At 41.0% G+C, this 12,641-nt stretch overlaps 1 protein-coding gene across 2 annotated transcripts in view; it reads left to right on the plus strand.

Moving 5' to 3' along the window:
* armh3 (armadillo like helical domain containing 3) overlaps nt 1-4,714 on the plus strand; it is a 28,047-nt gene extending 23,333 nt beyond the window's left edge. For both annotated transcript variants that reach the window (XM_030058735.1, XM_030058741.1), the window contains exons 25-26: nt 2,978-3,094; nt 3,256-4,714. In XM_030058735.1, the coding sequence (XP_029914595.1) occupies nt 2,978-3,094; nt 3,256-3,348 (210 nt within the window). In that variant the 3' untranslated portion in view covers nt 3,349-4,714. The remainder of the gene's footprint in view (nt 1-2,977; nt 3,095-3,255) is intronic.
* Nucleotides 4,715-12,641: the final 7,927 nt, after the last annotated feature.

The following is a 12,641-nucleotide window of genomic DNA, read 5'->3' on the forward strand; positions in this document are numbered from 1 at the left end:
AGAAAATTTCTATCAAGTGACTTAACATGAGTAATTTTCCACTTGCAGTAGATCATATTTCCAGGAGTCTGAGATTTGATATGTCCGCTGCAGTTGGAATACAAGCCTAATTTCCGTGGTATGAATGGGTTCCTATTACATAAATGTGTGTACTGTTTTTGTAGCTCATCAATAATTTTTTGGCAGGCACTGATATTACTCAGATGAAACACATGGTTTAAACAGTTTACACTGAGCAAGAGAAGTTATCTATCTATCTATCTATCTATGTATCTATCTATCTATCTATCTATCGAGCTGTCGAGCTATCGAGCTATCGAGCTATCGATCTATTTGTCTATCTATCTGCCTGTCTGTCTGTCTGTATCTATCTGTCTAACTCTTTGTCTATCTGTTGATCTGTATCTGTCTGTCTGTCTGTTTTTCTCTCTATCTCATAATTGCTTTTTTCCATGTTTTTGAAACAAATCCTCTGAATTTGCTCAGATTTCAAAGAGTTAGATTGTTTTCGATGTCATACTTGAACACAAATCATGGTGACTTTTAAGAGGAACAAAGAAAATGTTGAGCTAATCCCTTATTTATTTTCATTACAAATTTCTAGTGAATTAAATTACAGTGAAGTTAAACTATTTTTCTTTTTGCTGAGAACCCCCTGGAAGACCTTTAAGCCAGGACCCCTGGGGGTCTCAGGACCCCACTTTGAAAACCACTGATATAAACCCGGGTGTTCCCATCTTTTGTTTTCTTGCATTTCCTTCCCTGTTTTTTGACAGTAGGAAGGAAATGCTGTCACTCCTCCTGCTCCTTTACTCCATCCTCCTAGAGCATCTTCATTCCCTACAGTGACACTAAAAGATGGATGGCCTCCAGAAACATAAAGCATTAAAATGAGCAACCATAGCCTGTCTGTCTCTCTCTCACACACACACACACACACACACACATACTAAAAATCAGGGTCAGAACACACTTCAATACACAAGGCTGCCTTTCTATCTGTATGCTTTAAGATAAACAATGACAGACATGGACACACAATCATATCTGCTTAGTGATGCAGAAAGCTGCTCAAGTGAGATGAGAGTGTCTGGGCAAAACGCTGAGCCAAATACACATCATCCCTCTCTCTGCTAAAATTGCCTGTGATAAAGGTTACATTCTCCCTGCAACTTTTCTTTATTTCCCCTACTTTTTCCTCTGTTTCTGTTTTTTTTCTCTGATCAGATCGTCAGAGCTCACCCTGTCTTCCTCTTTACATTTTTGTCTCTTCCTTTCTTCTCTTCTGTCCTGTGAGAACTTAAACACAAGTTAGCTGAAATTACCATTCAATCTTAGCTCTACATTTACACAGAGAGAGGGGAGGGTGAGGGAGAAAGAGAGACAGAATGAGAATGAAGTGTGGAGCGAGAGATATGGGTATGAATTTTTCATCAGTGCACCATCGGGGGTTGAAATAAAAAACAACAGCACTTTTTTTCTGAGCAGAGCAGTAGATTTATCAGAGGACAAAATAAAGAAAGAAAAATGTTTTCCTGCTCCTACGCTCCTGTGGTTCATCTTAAAAATGAAGATTCAGCCTTAGATGTATTGCCATTGCCAGGGTAGAATATATATGTGTTTGTGTGCATGTATTGAATAAGACCCAGGTTATTGTCCATATGTTAATACATGTGTGTGTTTGGAGCAGATTGAGAGCAGGATGCGTGTTTATGTTGATGGAGCTTCTCTCGGAAGCATGACAAAGTGCAGCTCATGCATTTTCCTGTGTCACGCTGTGTGGAGTCATGCAGTGAGCACACTAACTAAAAAGGTCTGGTTAGAGACTATTTCACAGCTGAATAGGGGGAAGTCTGGGGATAACAGTGTGGAGAATCGCTGCATAATTACCTCTGATTTCAGCCCGCCATCTGATCTCAGCTGGCCGTTACTTAAGGCAACTGTAGCCTCTGCGTTTTTGACCACAAGTGCACATGATCTCTCTCTCTCTCTCTCTCTCGCTCTCTCTCTCTCTCATCTATCTCGCTCTTACACACTTGTCTCTACCTATGAGGACCTTGCATTGACTAAATTCATACCTTAACATAAACGGAGCTCCTTGAAGCAGTGAGGACTGGCAGAAATGTCCTCACTTTGAGGGTCTGCAACTCAAACTGGCTCCTACAAGGATTGAAGGGCTAAGAGAATCATGTACACACAGTGGCTGTCTTTTTGTAACATGTTGTGGATAGAAATCTGCGTGTCTGAATGAATACTGAAATAGGCAAGTGCCATTAGGCAGCACTAACAGAATTACAGCTAATGGTGCCTGTTTTTGCATCGACAGTTCACAACAAACAAGAAACAGCAAACAAATCAGCTAAACAATATCTAGATATAATAGCAAAGGAGCTGCTACTAGAGCTGCAGCTGGTGGTGACTGTAAACTGGCCAAACGTTATTTGTCAGTCACTTAATCCCAGTTAAAGGCAGACAGAGATGGAATAACCTGCCACATGAAATAAAAACACTAACTAATTGTGATGGATTTTACAAATGTCAAACAGGGGCTTAACCAAAGTCCTTTCTTTTCTTTCATTCTTACTTACCTGTTTTCTTACTTACTTGCTTTCTTGGCTTCTTTCTTACTTACTTTTATACTTGCTGACAAACTTTCTTTCTTACCTGCTTGCCTTCTTTCTTACTTTCTTACTTTCTTTCTTACTTATTGCCTATTGGCACAGTAAGCAGTGAGCGGCTGTTTTGTTCCTGTATTTCCATTCAGAAACTGTTCTGTAGAGCAGCCAGGTGTTCTGCTGCAAAACTCCACAGGACGCCTCATGAATAAACATGCTATAATGAAGTATTTAACACCAATTAATATTTGACTGTTCAGTGAATATCTGAGTAATGCATTTACTATGCAAAGCATTAACCACACTAATGGACTTATGGAACCAGGCTACACTCTTTAATGTTATATCTCCCCCCTCGGCAGGTGTTGGAGGTGGTACGGTCCAACTATGACACACTCACCCTGAAACTGCAGGATGGTCTGGACCAGTTTGAGAGATACTCGGAGCAGCCCAAAGAGGCCGCCTTCTTTAAGGAACTGGTAAGACACAGAGGGAGAGCAATGAATTGAGGCAGACAGAGTTATTTGTCTCAGCTGTTTCTGCTGATTCACGCCCGTCAGCTAATACGTTGCCTCTGATAGTATTTATGTGTGTTTGCGTGTGTTTGTGCACTAAACAGTAATAAATGCTCTGTTTCCAGGTGCGCTCCATCAGTCTGAATGTAAGGAAGAATGTCTCTCTGAACACACTGAGTCAGGACGTCCTGCTCAAAGAGTTTTCCACCATCTCCTGAGGCAAAACACATCCACCCTGCTTCGTCTTACAGATGGACACACACACACACACACACACACACACACATATTCACACACACACACATATTCACACACAAACACACATTACACATTCAATCCAGTACAATTCTCAGTTGCCCTCCCCATGATTCATCTTGAATCCCATCTTCAGACAGCTCTGTGTTAGCCCTGACTTCAGATCCTGTCTTCTGTGAATGAAAAGACGGCAGCCTCTTCCACACAGACGGACACACTAACTGACCGGCTGGATGCACCTTAACAGAGAAGACGGGCGCTCTCTGCACGTCTAAACTCAGCCTTCATGTGGGCATTCATGTGTGTGTGTGATGCTTTATGGAAGTGCCCGTGTTACACTGGTTCCCAGTAAGTTTGCGTGGAATCAGCCTTGGCAGGACTGTTAACTGACACATGAAAGTCTTGATTTAAACTACGCAGTAAAAGATTTTTTTTTTTTTTTTTAACTTAAACTTTTGTCTCATGCAATCACACCCCACCCCCCGCCCCCTCCTCTGTACTGTAACTTCTGCCAGACTGATCAATGCGGCGCAGAGCACAATTCATCTCTCAGTAATTTCGAAGGCTTTTAACTTTGTGATATCTTTTGTCCTAACGCCACAGTTCCTAACAAGATTGGAGATGGTAAACCCCCAAGGTGACCTTTTGATTTTGGTGACTCTTATATCCTCTTTTATTAAGACATAAATATGCTCTTCCGATCAGAAATACTCCTTTGTGACTGGATGTTGTGTGAATGTTAACTCTTTTCTCTTCATGTTCAGAATAAATTTACAAGTGTTTTGTGTTGACTCATTTGCTGAGGGGTAGAACACGTTGGCCATTAATTAAGTTCAAGATGCTCTGAAGTAACACACATTTTTATGATTATTGTTGCAAAGCCTTTGTGTTTTTGAACAAAGCCCTGACTAATAATCACTACTACACATTGCACAAGTCTGTTTTCCCCAAGTAGTTTAACAAATTAATCTGAATGTTATAAAGTGACTGGTTGGATCAAAGGGTAAGGCTAATGGAGGAATTAGCAATGCTTATGCATTATAATACATGCAAGTGATTATCCCTAGCAAGTTTCTGGGATCTAGGAAGTGAGGTCAGTGAATTTCTTCTTATTGTAAATACAGAATCCATGCATCCACCCTCTTGAACATAGCCTTGCTCTTTCTTATCCAGAACTTTTTTTTTTTTTTTTTTTTGGGACTGGCAGTAGATCTGAATGATGCAGTTCTCTTTTCAGGTTTAGGGCCTTCTTTCATTCATCTCTTAATTCCTGTAGGTATATTTATGTGTTTCTTTTTTTTAAATAAAAGTTGGTTTCCTACTACTGAACTGGTGCCTCCTCTCTGGGCTGTACAGCTGGGACACTCAATAAGAACTTGAAGTCATTTGTTCTTCCATGACAGCAGCATGAAAACAAACTTTTAGTCAGGAATTGATGTGCTCTCTGGTTTGGTAATGTTTCAGTGGCCAAAGACTGTTGGTCTTCCACTTGAAACTGGAGTTAAAATTGCCAGCATCAACTGTTTGAACACAGTTTGCACACACACACCACCCTTTGTTGAGTTAAAAAAGTGTGTGTGTGATATTATATCAGTGGCAGACTTGGATGTCTTACTCGCAGAACAATCTATCCCTACTCTGAAGTGAATGATGATTTCTGTGGTACTTTCTATGGGATGTACGGTCTTTGATAACAAATGCTTGTGTCTGGGAACGGGCCTTATTTATTGTCCCCTGCCCAGCGTGCATGAGCTGTGAGTTATGGGCTGATGAGTAAAACTTTGTAGCAGTTTTTTAATGTAAAAAAATGGAGAAATAGATTTTATTTATGAATTAAGTGACATTCAACCAGCATTGCCACAGGATCAGAGTAAAATCAGTGCAATTTGGTGTATTTAAAAAAAGGGGAGCACAATCGTGACATCGTTTCATTCACTTGCTAAAGTTAAAGAAACACGTAAAAAAATCCCCTGTGGAGAGATGTAGATCCAAGTGGTTTGTGCAGTAACTCTCTGCTCTCATCAGCACACGTCGGGGGAATTACATCAGATCGTATCTGATACATTTCATTATCACACGATCAGTGAATAATTACACCTGGGTGCACATGCAGGGGCATATTACAGTTGGAACTTGGTGCAAGTATTTTATCCATAGAAGACGCTTCATTTCTTTGAGTATTTTAAGGAGTGTCAGTGGCAGGGCACAAAATGAAGGACATTATTGATATAGATCAGTATTCTGCTCCTGGCATAGTGCAAGTGCATCTTGAATAAATACCCGAATAAATAAATACAAGTTTATCCAAGACTGATGGGCGACAAATGGGCAAAAGTCATAACCTGATGATTTTGCTGGGAGAAAAGTGGGAGTGAGAGCTGCTGTGTGCCAGATAGTGTGAGCCGTCACTCCGTTGTCTCTCTCCAACACGCTCTCTCTCTCTCAGTCTTTCTCTCTTTCTCCATCCACTCTCGTGCCCCCTCCTCTTGTGAAAGCAATTAACCATTCTCTCTGATAAAATTTGTCCTCTAGCTGCTTCCTAATGATATCTGCACCCTGTGGCACATGCACACACACACACACAAACGACATCAACGACCATAAAGAAAAAAACATCTCTCTCATGTGTTTGTCACTGTTGCTTGTGGTATCCTCAGTCCATAAATGTGCAGGAGGAGCGAAGGTCAGAAAAGAGGAAGAGGATGAAAGCTGTGATGCAGAGAATGACAGGCGGAAAAGCAGGGAGGGAAAACTGATTATGACGAGGTGATGAGACCTTTTATTGTGGCTTTGCAGAAGTCTTGAGCAAATCAAGGGAGAAAGTAATGAAAATTTTTAAATCTTAACAATGAAATAAAAGCAAATAAATCATTTAACTGCTTTAAAGCAAGTAAAGATGAAGTAAAGACTTCAGGATAAAAGATGGGACAGAATAAAAAAAAATATGTTACTAAATATAATATGAACTACACAGCATAAAAGCATATATTAAGATAAAAATAAAAAATATTAGATTAAAGATATTGAAAAGATCAGCCAGTGAAATTCAGTGTTATTGCATTTGCTGTTCCATGGAGCCCTGACAGCAAAAGCATTTAGTCTTGAGTCTGGACTTCAGAACATTTCAGGCTGTAGCTCACAAAAAAAGTTACATCTTAGAAAATATTTTTGCTTTAATGTATTCCAAGTTGCAACTTTTTAAAAGAAGTGGACATGGATAGATCACAGACATGAGCAGGGATGGATACACACGGTAAAAATGACACAACTCCCCCTCTCTGCCCAATCACACGACTCTACATGTAAAGATCAGAGGTGGGAAGTAACGAAGTACAAATACTTCGTTACCGTACTGAAGTAGATTTTTCAGGTATCTGTACTTTACTTGAGTATTTAATTTTCTGCCGACTTTTTACTTTTACTCCCTACATTTGAACACAAATATCTGTTCTTTCTACTCCTTACATTGTCAAAACAGGCTCGTTACTTCTCTCTCTCTCTTTTTGGTGGGGGCGGGCGGGCTCGTTACCACCAAAAAATTACAACACCTGCACCGGCACCGTACGAGAACAAAAGGCAGAGAAACTTTCCAGCTACAGCAGCGCACTGACATAGATTGTGAAACAAAGCGAAGAGTTGCCACTCTGCTGTATTTTCACTGGCTGACAGCAGCACACTGGCTTAGCTTGTCTATTCAGAGGAGAGGTATCACTTCGGCTTATTTTTCATTCTATGTTATCACATGCATACTCCTGCTCATTCATTGGTAGCTGAATTGTTAGGTCTGTTTGATAAGTAATTTACATTTTTAAAACAAATAATAATTTAACATATTTTTAAATTATTGGAGTCAACATCTACTCCTTCAAGATAATTTATTATGTTCTACAACTCATAAACATACACTAACACTACATACTGAGTGTTTGAGCAGCATATCTCCTCTGTGCTACAAAAGATCCGTGGTAAAAATTATTAACATTAATGCTGAAGCCCTCCCCCACAGTTTCAAAAAATCCTGGAGGAAACCCTGCACAGAGAGGGAAAGGGAGAGAGGGCGCGGGGCGTGAGAGCAGTTAAGAAAAAGAAAACCATAAAGAGAAATCTGGAGACATGGAGGAAGACAGTTGCCAGGGAAGATAACGTTAGCCGACAACAAAACAGAGTCGGAGAAGCAAGAAAAAATCTGTTAAAAGTCATATACGTTAAGTATATTAAGTATTGAGAGTACCAAAGCTGTTATCAAGGTACTCATTCAAGACCTCTGGTCAGTTCAGTCTTGATTATTGTGTGAAACTGGGCTTGCAGCAAAACTAGAATGTTGCGTGATTTTCATTCTCTCTGTACCAGCACTTTGCAGGTTGTTAATAAAAGAGGAAATGTTCCTGTTTTGTGTGCCCTGAACTTTTTTTTCGTCAAAAAGTTATCAAAAAGGTATATGTATCATTAATGGTAAAAAAAAAAAAAAAAAAAAAAACATTTTTACTTTTTACTTTTGTACTTAAGTACATTTCAGAGCCTGTACTTTCTTACTTTTACTTGAGTAAAGAAGTTGAATTGGTACTTCTACTTTTACCAGAGTCTTTTCTCACACAAGTATCTTTACTTCTACTTAAGTACAGAATGTCAGTACTTTTGCCACCTCTGGTAAAGATGTTCTTGAGTTGCTCGGTGTGTGTTTCAGCAGGATCTGGATGTTTACAGGCTCAAGATTTACTTTTTAGCTGTGGCAAATATTCTTAGATGAAACTGCATGTGGAAACATGATGTGTCAGAGATGGTGTTTGATGGACTTTAAGCTTGAAGTTGATTCGTTCATTCAGCGGTGACTGGCTGATGTGATCTGAGGTGCGCAGACATGTTTCTCCCAGGCCTCTGAGTGTCAGTAAAGTTTTATATCTCAATGTGAGTCTCTTGGGCTTTTATATTTTTTGGGGTGTGTGTATGTATATCTGACACTTTATTTATTGACTTGTTATTGCTGCTATCCTGCTGTCCATCCATTTTTTATTGTACAGCACTTTGGTTGTTTTTAAATGTGCTTTATAAATAAAATTGATTGGATTGGATTGGATTTGAAACATCTTGTTTAGACTTGTTTAGGGTTTAGAGGAGGAGGAGATGAAGATGATGATGAAGTAGAGGGAGGAGGAGGACAAGAATAACAAGGAGGAAGATTACAAGGAGGAGGGAGAGCAGAAGAAGAAGATGGAGGAGGAGGAGGAAAAGAAGAAGAAGAAGGAAGAGGAGGAGGAGAAGAGGCTGGAAGAGTAGAAGATTATGATGAACAAGAAGACGGTCAAGATAACGAAGGAGGAGGAGAAGAAGCAGAAGGAGTAGAACAAGAAAGATGAGGGGTAGAGGAAGAAGGATGAGGAAGATGAAGAGGGGTGAGGAGGATAAGAAGAAGAAGGAAGATGAGAGTGTAGAAGAAGAAGTGGAAGGAAGAGTAGGAGGAGGAGAAGAAGCAGAAGAAGTAGTAGGAGGAGAGGTAGAAAAAGAAGGATTAGGAGGAGGAGAAGATAGAGGAAGAAGGGTAGAAGAAGAAGCAGAAGAAGTAGGTGGTGGAGGAGGAGAAGACAGAGGAAGAAGGGTAGAAGAAGGAGGAGGAGCAGGATGAGGAGAGGAAGCAGTTGAAGAAGAAAGAGGAGGAGGAGGGGTAGAAGAAAAAGGAGGATGACAAAGAGAAGAAGAAACAGCAGGAAGAGAAGATGATAGATGATGAAGAAGGAGGAGAAGATGAAGAGGGAGGAGGAGGAGGAGAAGAAGAAGAAAAAGCAGAAGAAGAAGGGGGAGGACAAGAACAAGCAGGTGAAGAAGATGATGATGAAGAAGGGGAGGAGGATAGGAAGAAGGGGGAGGATGAGGAGGGGCAGAAGAAGAGGAAGAAGAAGGAGGAAGAGGAGAAGGAGAAGAAGCAGAAGAAGTAGATGGAGGAGGAGAGGTAGAAAAAGGAGGAGGGGGAGAACAAGAAGAAAAAGAAGTAGAAGAAGAAGAGAAGAAGCAGAAGAAGTAGAAGGAGGAGGAGAGGTAGAAAAAGGGAGAAGAGGAGAAGAGAAAGAGAGAGAAGAAGAAGAAGGGGGAGGTGAAGAAGAAGCAGGAGAAGAAGCAGAATAAGTAGAAGGAGGAGGAGGAGCAGAAGAACGACGGGGTGAAAGAAGAAGAAGCAGAAGAAGAAGAGGAGCAAGAAGAAGGTGTGTGATGGAGGAGCCTCTGCTCTGTGTGCTGCAGCCGTGCAGGAGGAGCTCAGAGCCGCCGGTCGGGTTTGTCTGCTCTGCAGCATCAAAGCTCCGACATCTGAAGGAATAAGAAACTTTGCCCTGATCGGCGGCTGAGAGGTCGTCCTTTACTTTAATGGGAGCAGCCGGCGCTCCGCAGCCCGACTGGATTTGCTCCGAAATGTTTTTGTTTCGTAAAACTGGCTTGAAAGAACTTTCTCTAAAACCTCAGATAAAAATGAAAGCTTGGTGATCGGCCTGCAGCTGCTGGGATTTGAGGAACCTGAGCTTGACTTTCACAAATCGAGCTGCAACATGTTGAAAAACAAGAGAGCGCACCAGTTGCTCCAGAGCTCTTGATTATTGATAACCCAAGAGGTGGACTAAACATGAAAAAAAAAAAAAAAAAAAAAAAAACAGATTCTGAGAATTTCCCTTTTAGCATTTTTCCCCCTCAAAGACGAAGAAGCATGTCTCTCTTCTTCACCTCCATTTGGCTCCCGCTGAGTGACAACACAACGAGACATGAAACGAGATCGAAATAAAAACGAAAGCTGGAAAGCAAAGTGTTAAAGGCACAAAATCTGCAATGTTTTCTTCTTTATTATGGTTATTCAGTGTCTTTGTGGTGTTTTTTTTTTTTTTTTTTTTTTTTAATAATCACTCAGTTCTTTTACACATTCACTTGTAGTGAAGTTATTAGGCTACTCTCTTCTTACTTGATTGGCTCATTCCCTGTAAATGGAACCTGGACATAACACAGGGGTGACGGGACCATGCATATTAATGATAATAACCTCTCTGTCTCTCTCTCTCTCTCTCTCTCTTTCTCTGTCCCACACACATAATTAAAGCCATGAGACTGACTGTTAAAAAATCATAAAATGACTGTGATAAGCTCTTAATGCACATGCAAGTTTCATGTTTACCCTAATAAGACCCGGCTCCAGGGACGATTAATAATGTGCTGCTTTTTATAGTGGAAATAATGCTGTGCAATGAATTGTATCAACAAACCGGTGAGTGGACCAGCCTTATCTGTGTGTGTGTGTATGTGTGTGTGTACAAGGATAGAGAGAAGGAGGGAGTGTTTACAGTCTTCTGCGATCACTTCTGCAATGTCTGTTTAATACCACGGATCTCAGTCCCTTACATGAATGTAATCCATATCCCCTAATGCTGTTGGGTATGGTATATTGGGCAGTATATTAACCGCCAAATATAATCTGTTTGGTGTGTTTGCGTGTGTGTGTGTGTGTGTGTGTGGCAATGATGGCTTAGATGCTCAGACAGAGCCAAGCCCAGGCATTTTAGTGTGACAACCCATTAACGCTACTGTGTATTTATAACGTTTCATTTAAGCATATCAGCCTTCTCATCAAATATTCATTTGAGGGGAGATTGCCTACTTTGTCTCGGCTGAGCCAGCCATACCCCCCCTCTTCTTCCTCCCTCAACCCACCCAACTTCATTTTGTGAGTGTGAGCTTGTCTTTATCTTTGTGTTGCTGCATCTGTGTCACATATGAAAGAGGTAAATCACCTCCGTTTGCCTCTGTTACTTCCATTTTCCCCCACAGAACAGCGCTGAATAAAGGCTAAAAGTCCATGTCCAGGTCTGCCAGCTCACCTGTTTGTGAAGACCTGTTTGTGTGTGTGTGTGTGTGTGTGTGTGTGTGGGTGGGTGTATTCCTCGCCTGTCACCTGTATCATTGCTCCAGACCATGCATAACTTCAGGCATCAATCAGAGTTCATTATTGGTTATCTGTCAGCTCCACTTTCTAGCCGGCAGTAATGCTAAACTTCTCCCCCAGGGAGATAAACACTATCAATACTGGGAGATTTAGCAGACCCTAGGCGCATAATATATTCAAATACCTCTCTAGTGTGTTCCCTCTCCCTCCTGCGATTTTGCCTCCTCATTGTTTTTTTTTTCTCTTTCTCTCTATCACAGATTTCCTCCGGTCTCCTCTCTCTTCAGACACCACTATCTCCTCTATTTTTCCTCAATCCCTCTTTTTGAAAATCTTTTTTTTCCTCCACTCCTCTTTCACTGTCAGCCGTGTTTCATCAGGCCTCTCTCTGCTGCCTCCCCTCTCCGTCCTTTTCTCTTTATCCCGGCTGCTGATAGATATTTTCTCTCCTACTCATCACTCTCGATGTGTGACATCATAATCCCTCGCCTGTCTGCCCCTCTGTGAGGCAGCTTTACCACGTTATCACCCAGATGACCGGCCTGCATCTTCACCACAAGCCTTACTTAGCTTTGTTTGGAGAGATGAAGCCTCTTTTTTTTTTTTTTTTTTTTGCCATGCTGTGACAGCTCTAAAGAGTTCAATTCAAAAGTGGGCACATAATAGCGCTGTTTATTGCCGGGCAATTTCTTCCTTATCAGTCAACTCTTCTTGGTAAACTTTCTTGTTTGTGCGGGGAAATGGATTCCATAAGGAGCTAAAGTTGATACTCTGCAAAAACAGCCATTAAGTCTCATACTGAGTCTCAAAATCTTGTTTTGTTTTCGAATAAGTGTGAAATAATTGCACTTGTTTCTGATGTTAATCGACTTGTTTCCAGAGTTTTCTTGAATCAAGTGTCCTGGGCTGCACTAACTTATTCTGCCAGGTTTCAACATTTTTATACTTGTTCCCACAAAATTCCTGATACAAGTGAAACTTTATTGGAAACAAGGGATTATTTCATCCCACTGGCAAATTCTTTTTCACTTAATGAATAAAAATAAGATTTTAACAATGAATGACTTGTTTAGATGGAGACTTTTTCCAGTTAAGGGCAACGAACAGGTTTAGATGTGAGGATAGAAGCTTCTGGTATCCAAGTCATTGCAGATCACGGTTGTCTGGTGACTGTCCGTCAGGTTGTGAACCATATTTCCTTTGCGAAGAGGGTCTTGAACTCACATTGCAAGGGCACAGACAGAAATTATTCTGCGAAATGAAGCGGTTGGCATCTTGCTGCAACACTCAGCCCCGTAAATCAGGTCAGACGGTCATGTGGCCTTGCACCTCCGCAACCCGCTT

This window comes from Myripristis murdjan, chromosome 1 (assembly GCF_902150065.1).
Source record: "Myripristis murdjan chromosome 1, fMyrMur1.1, whole genome shotgun sequence".
Classification (NCBI taxonomy): Eukaryota; Metazoa; Chordata; class Actinopteri; order Holocentriformes; family Holocentridae; genus Myripristis; species Myripristis murdjan.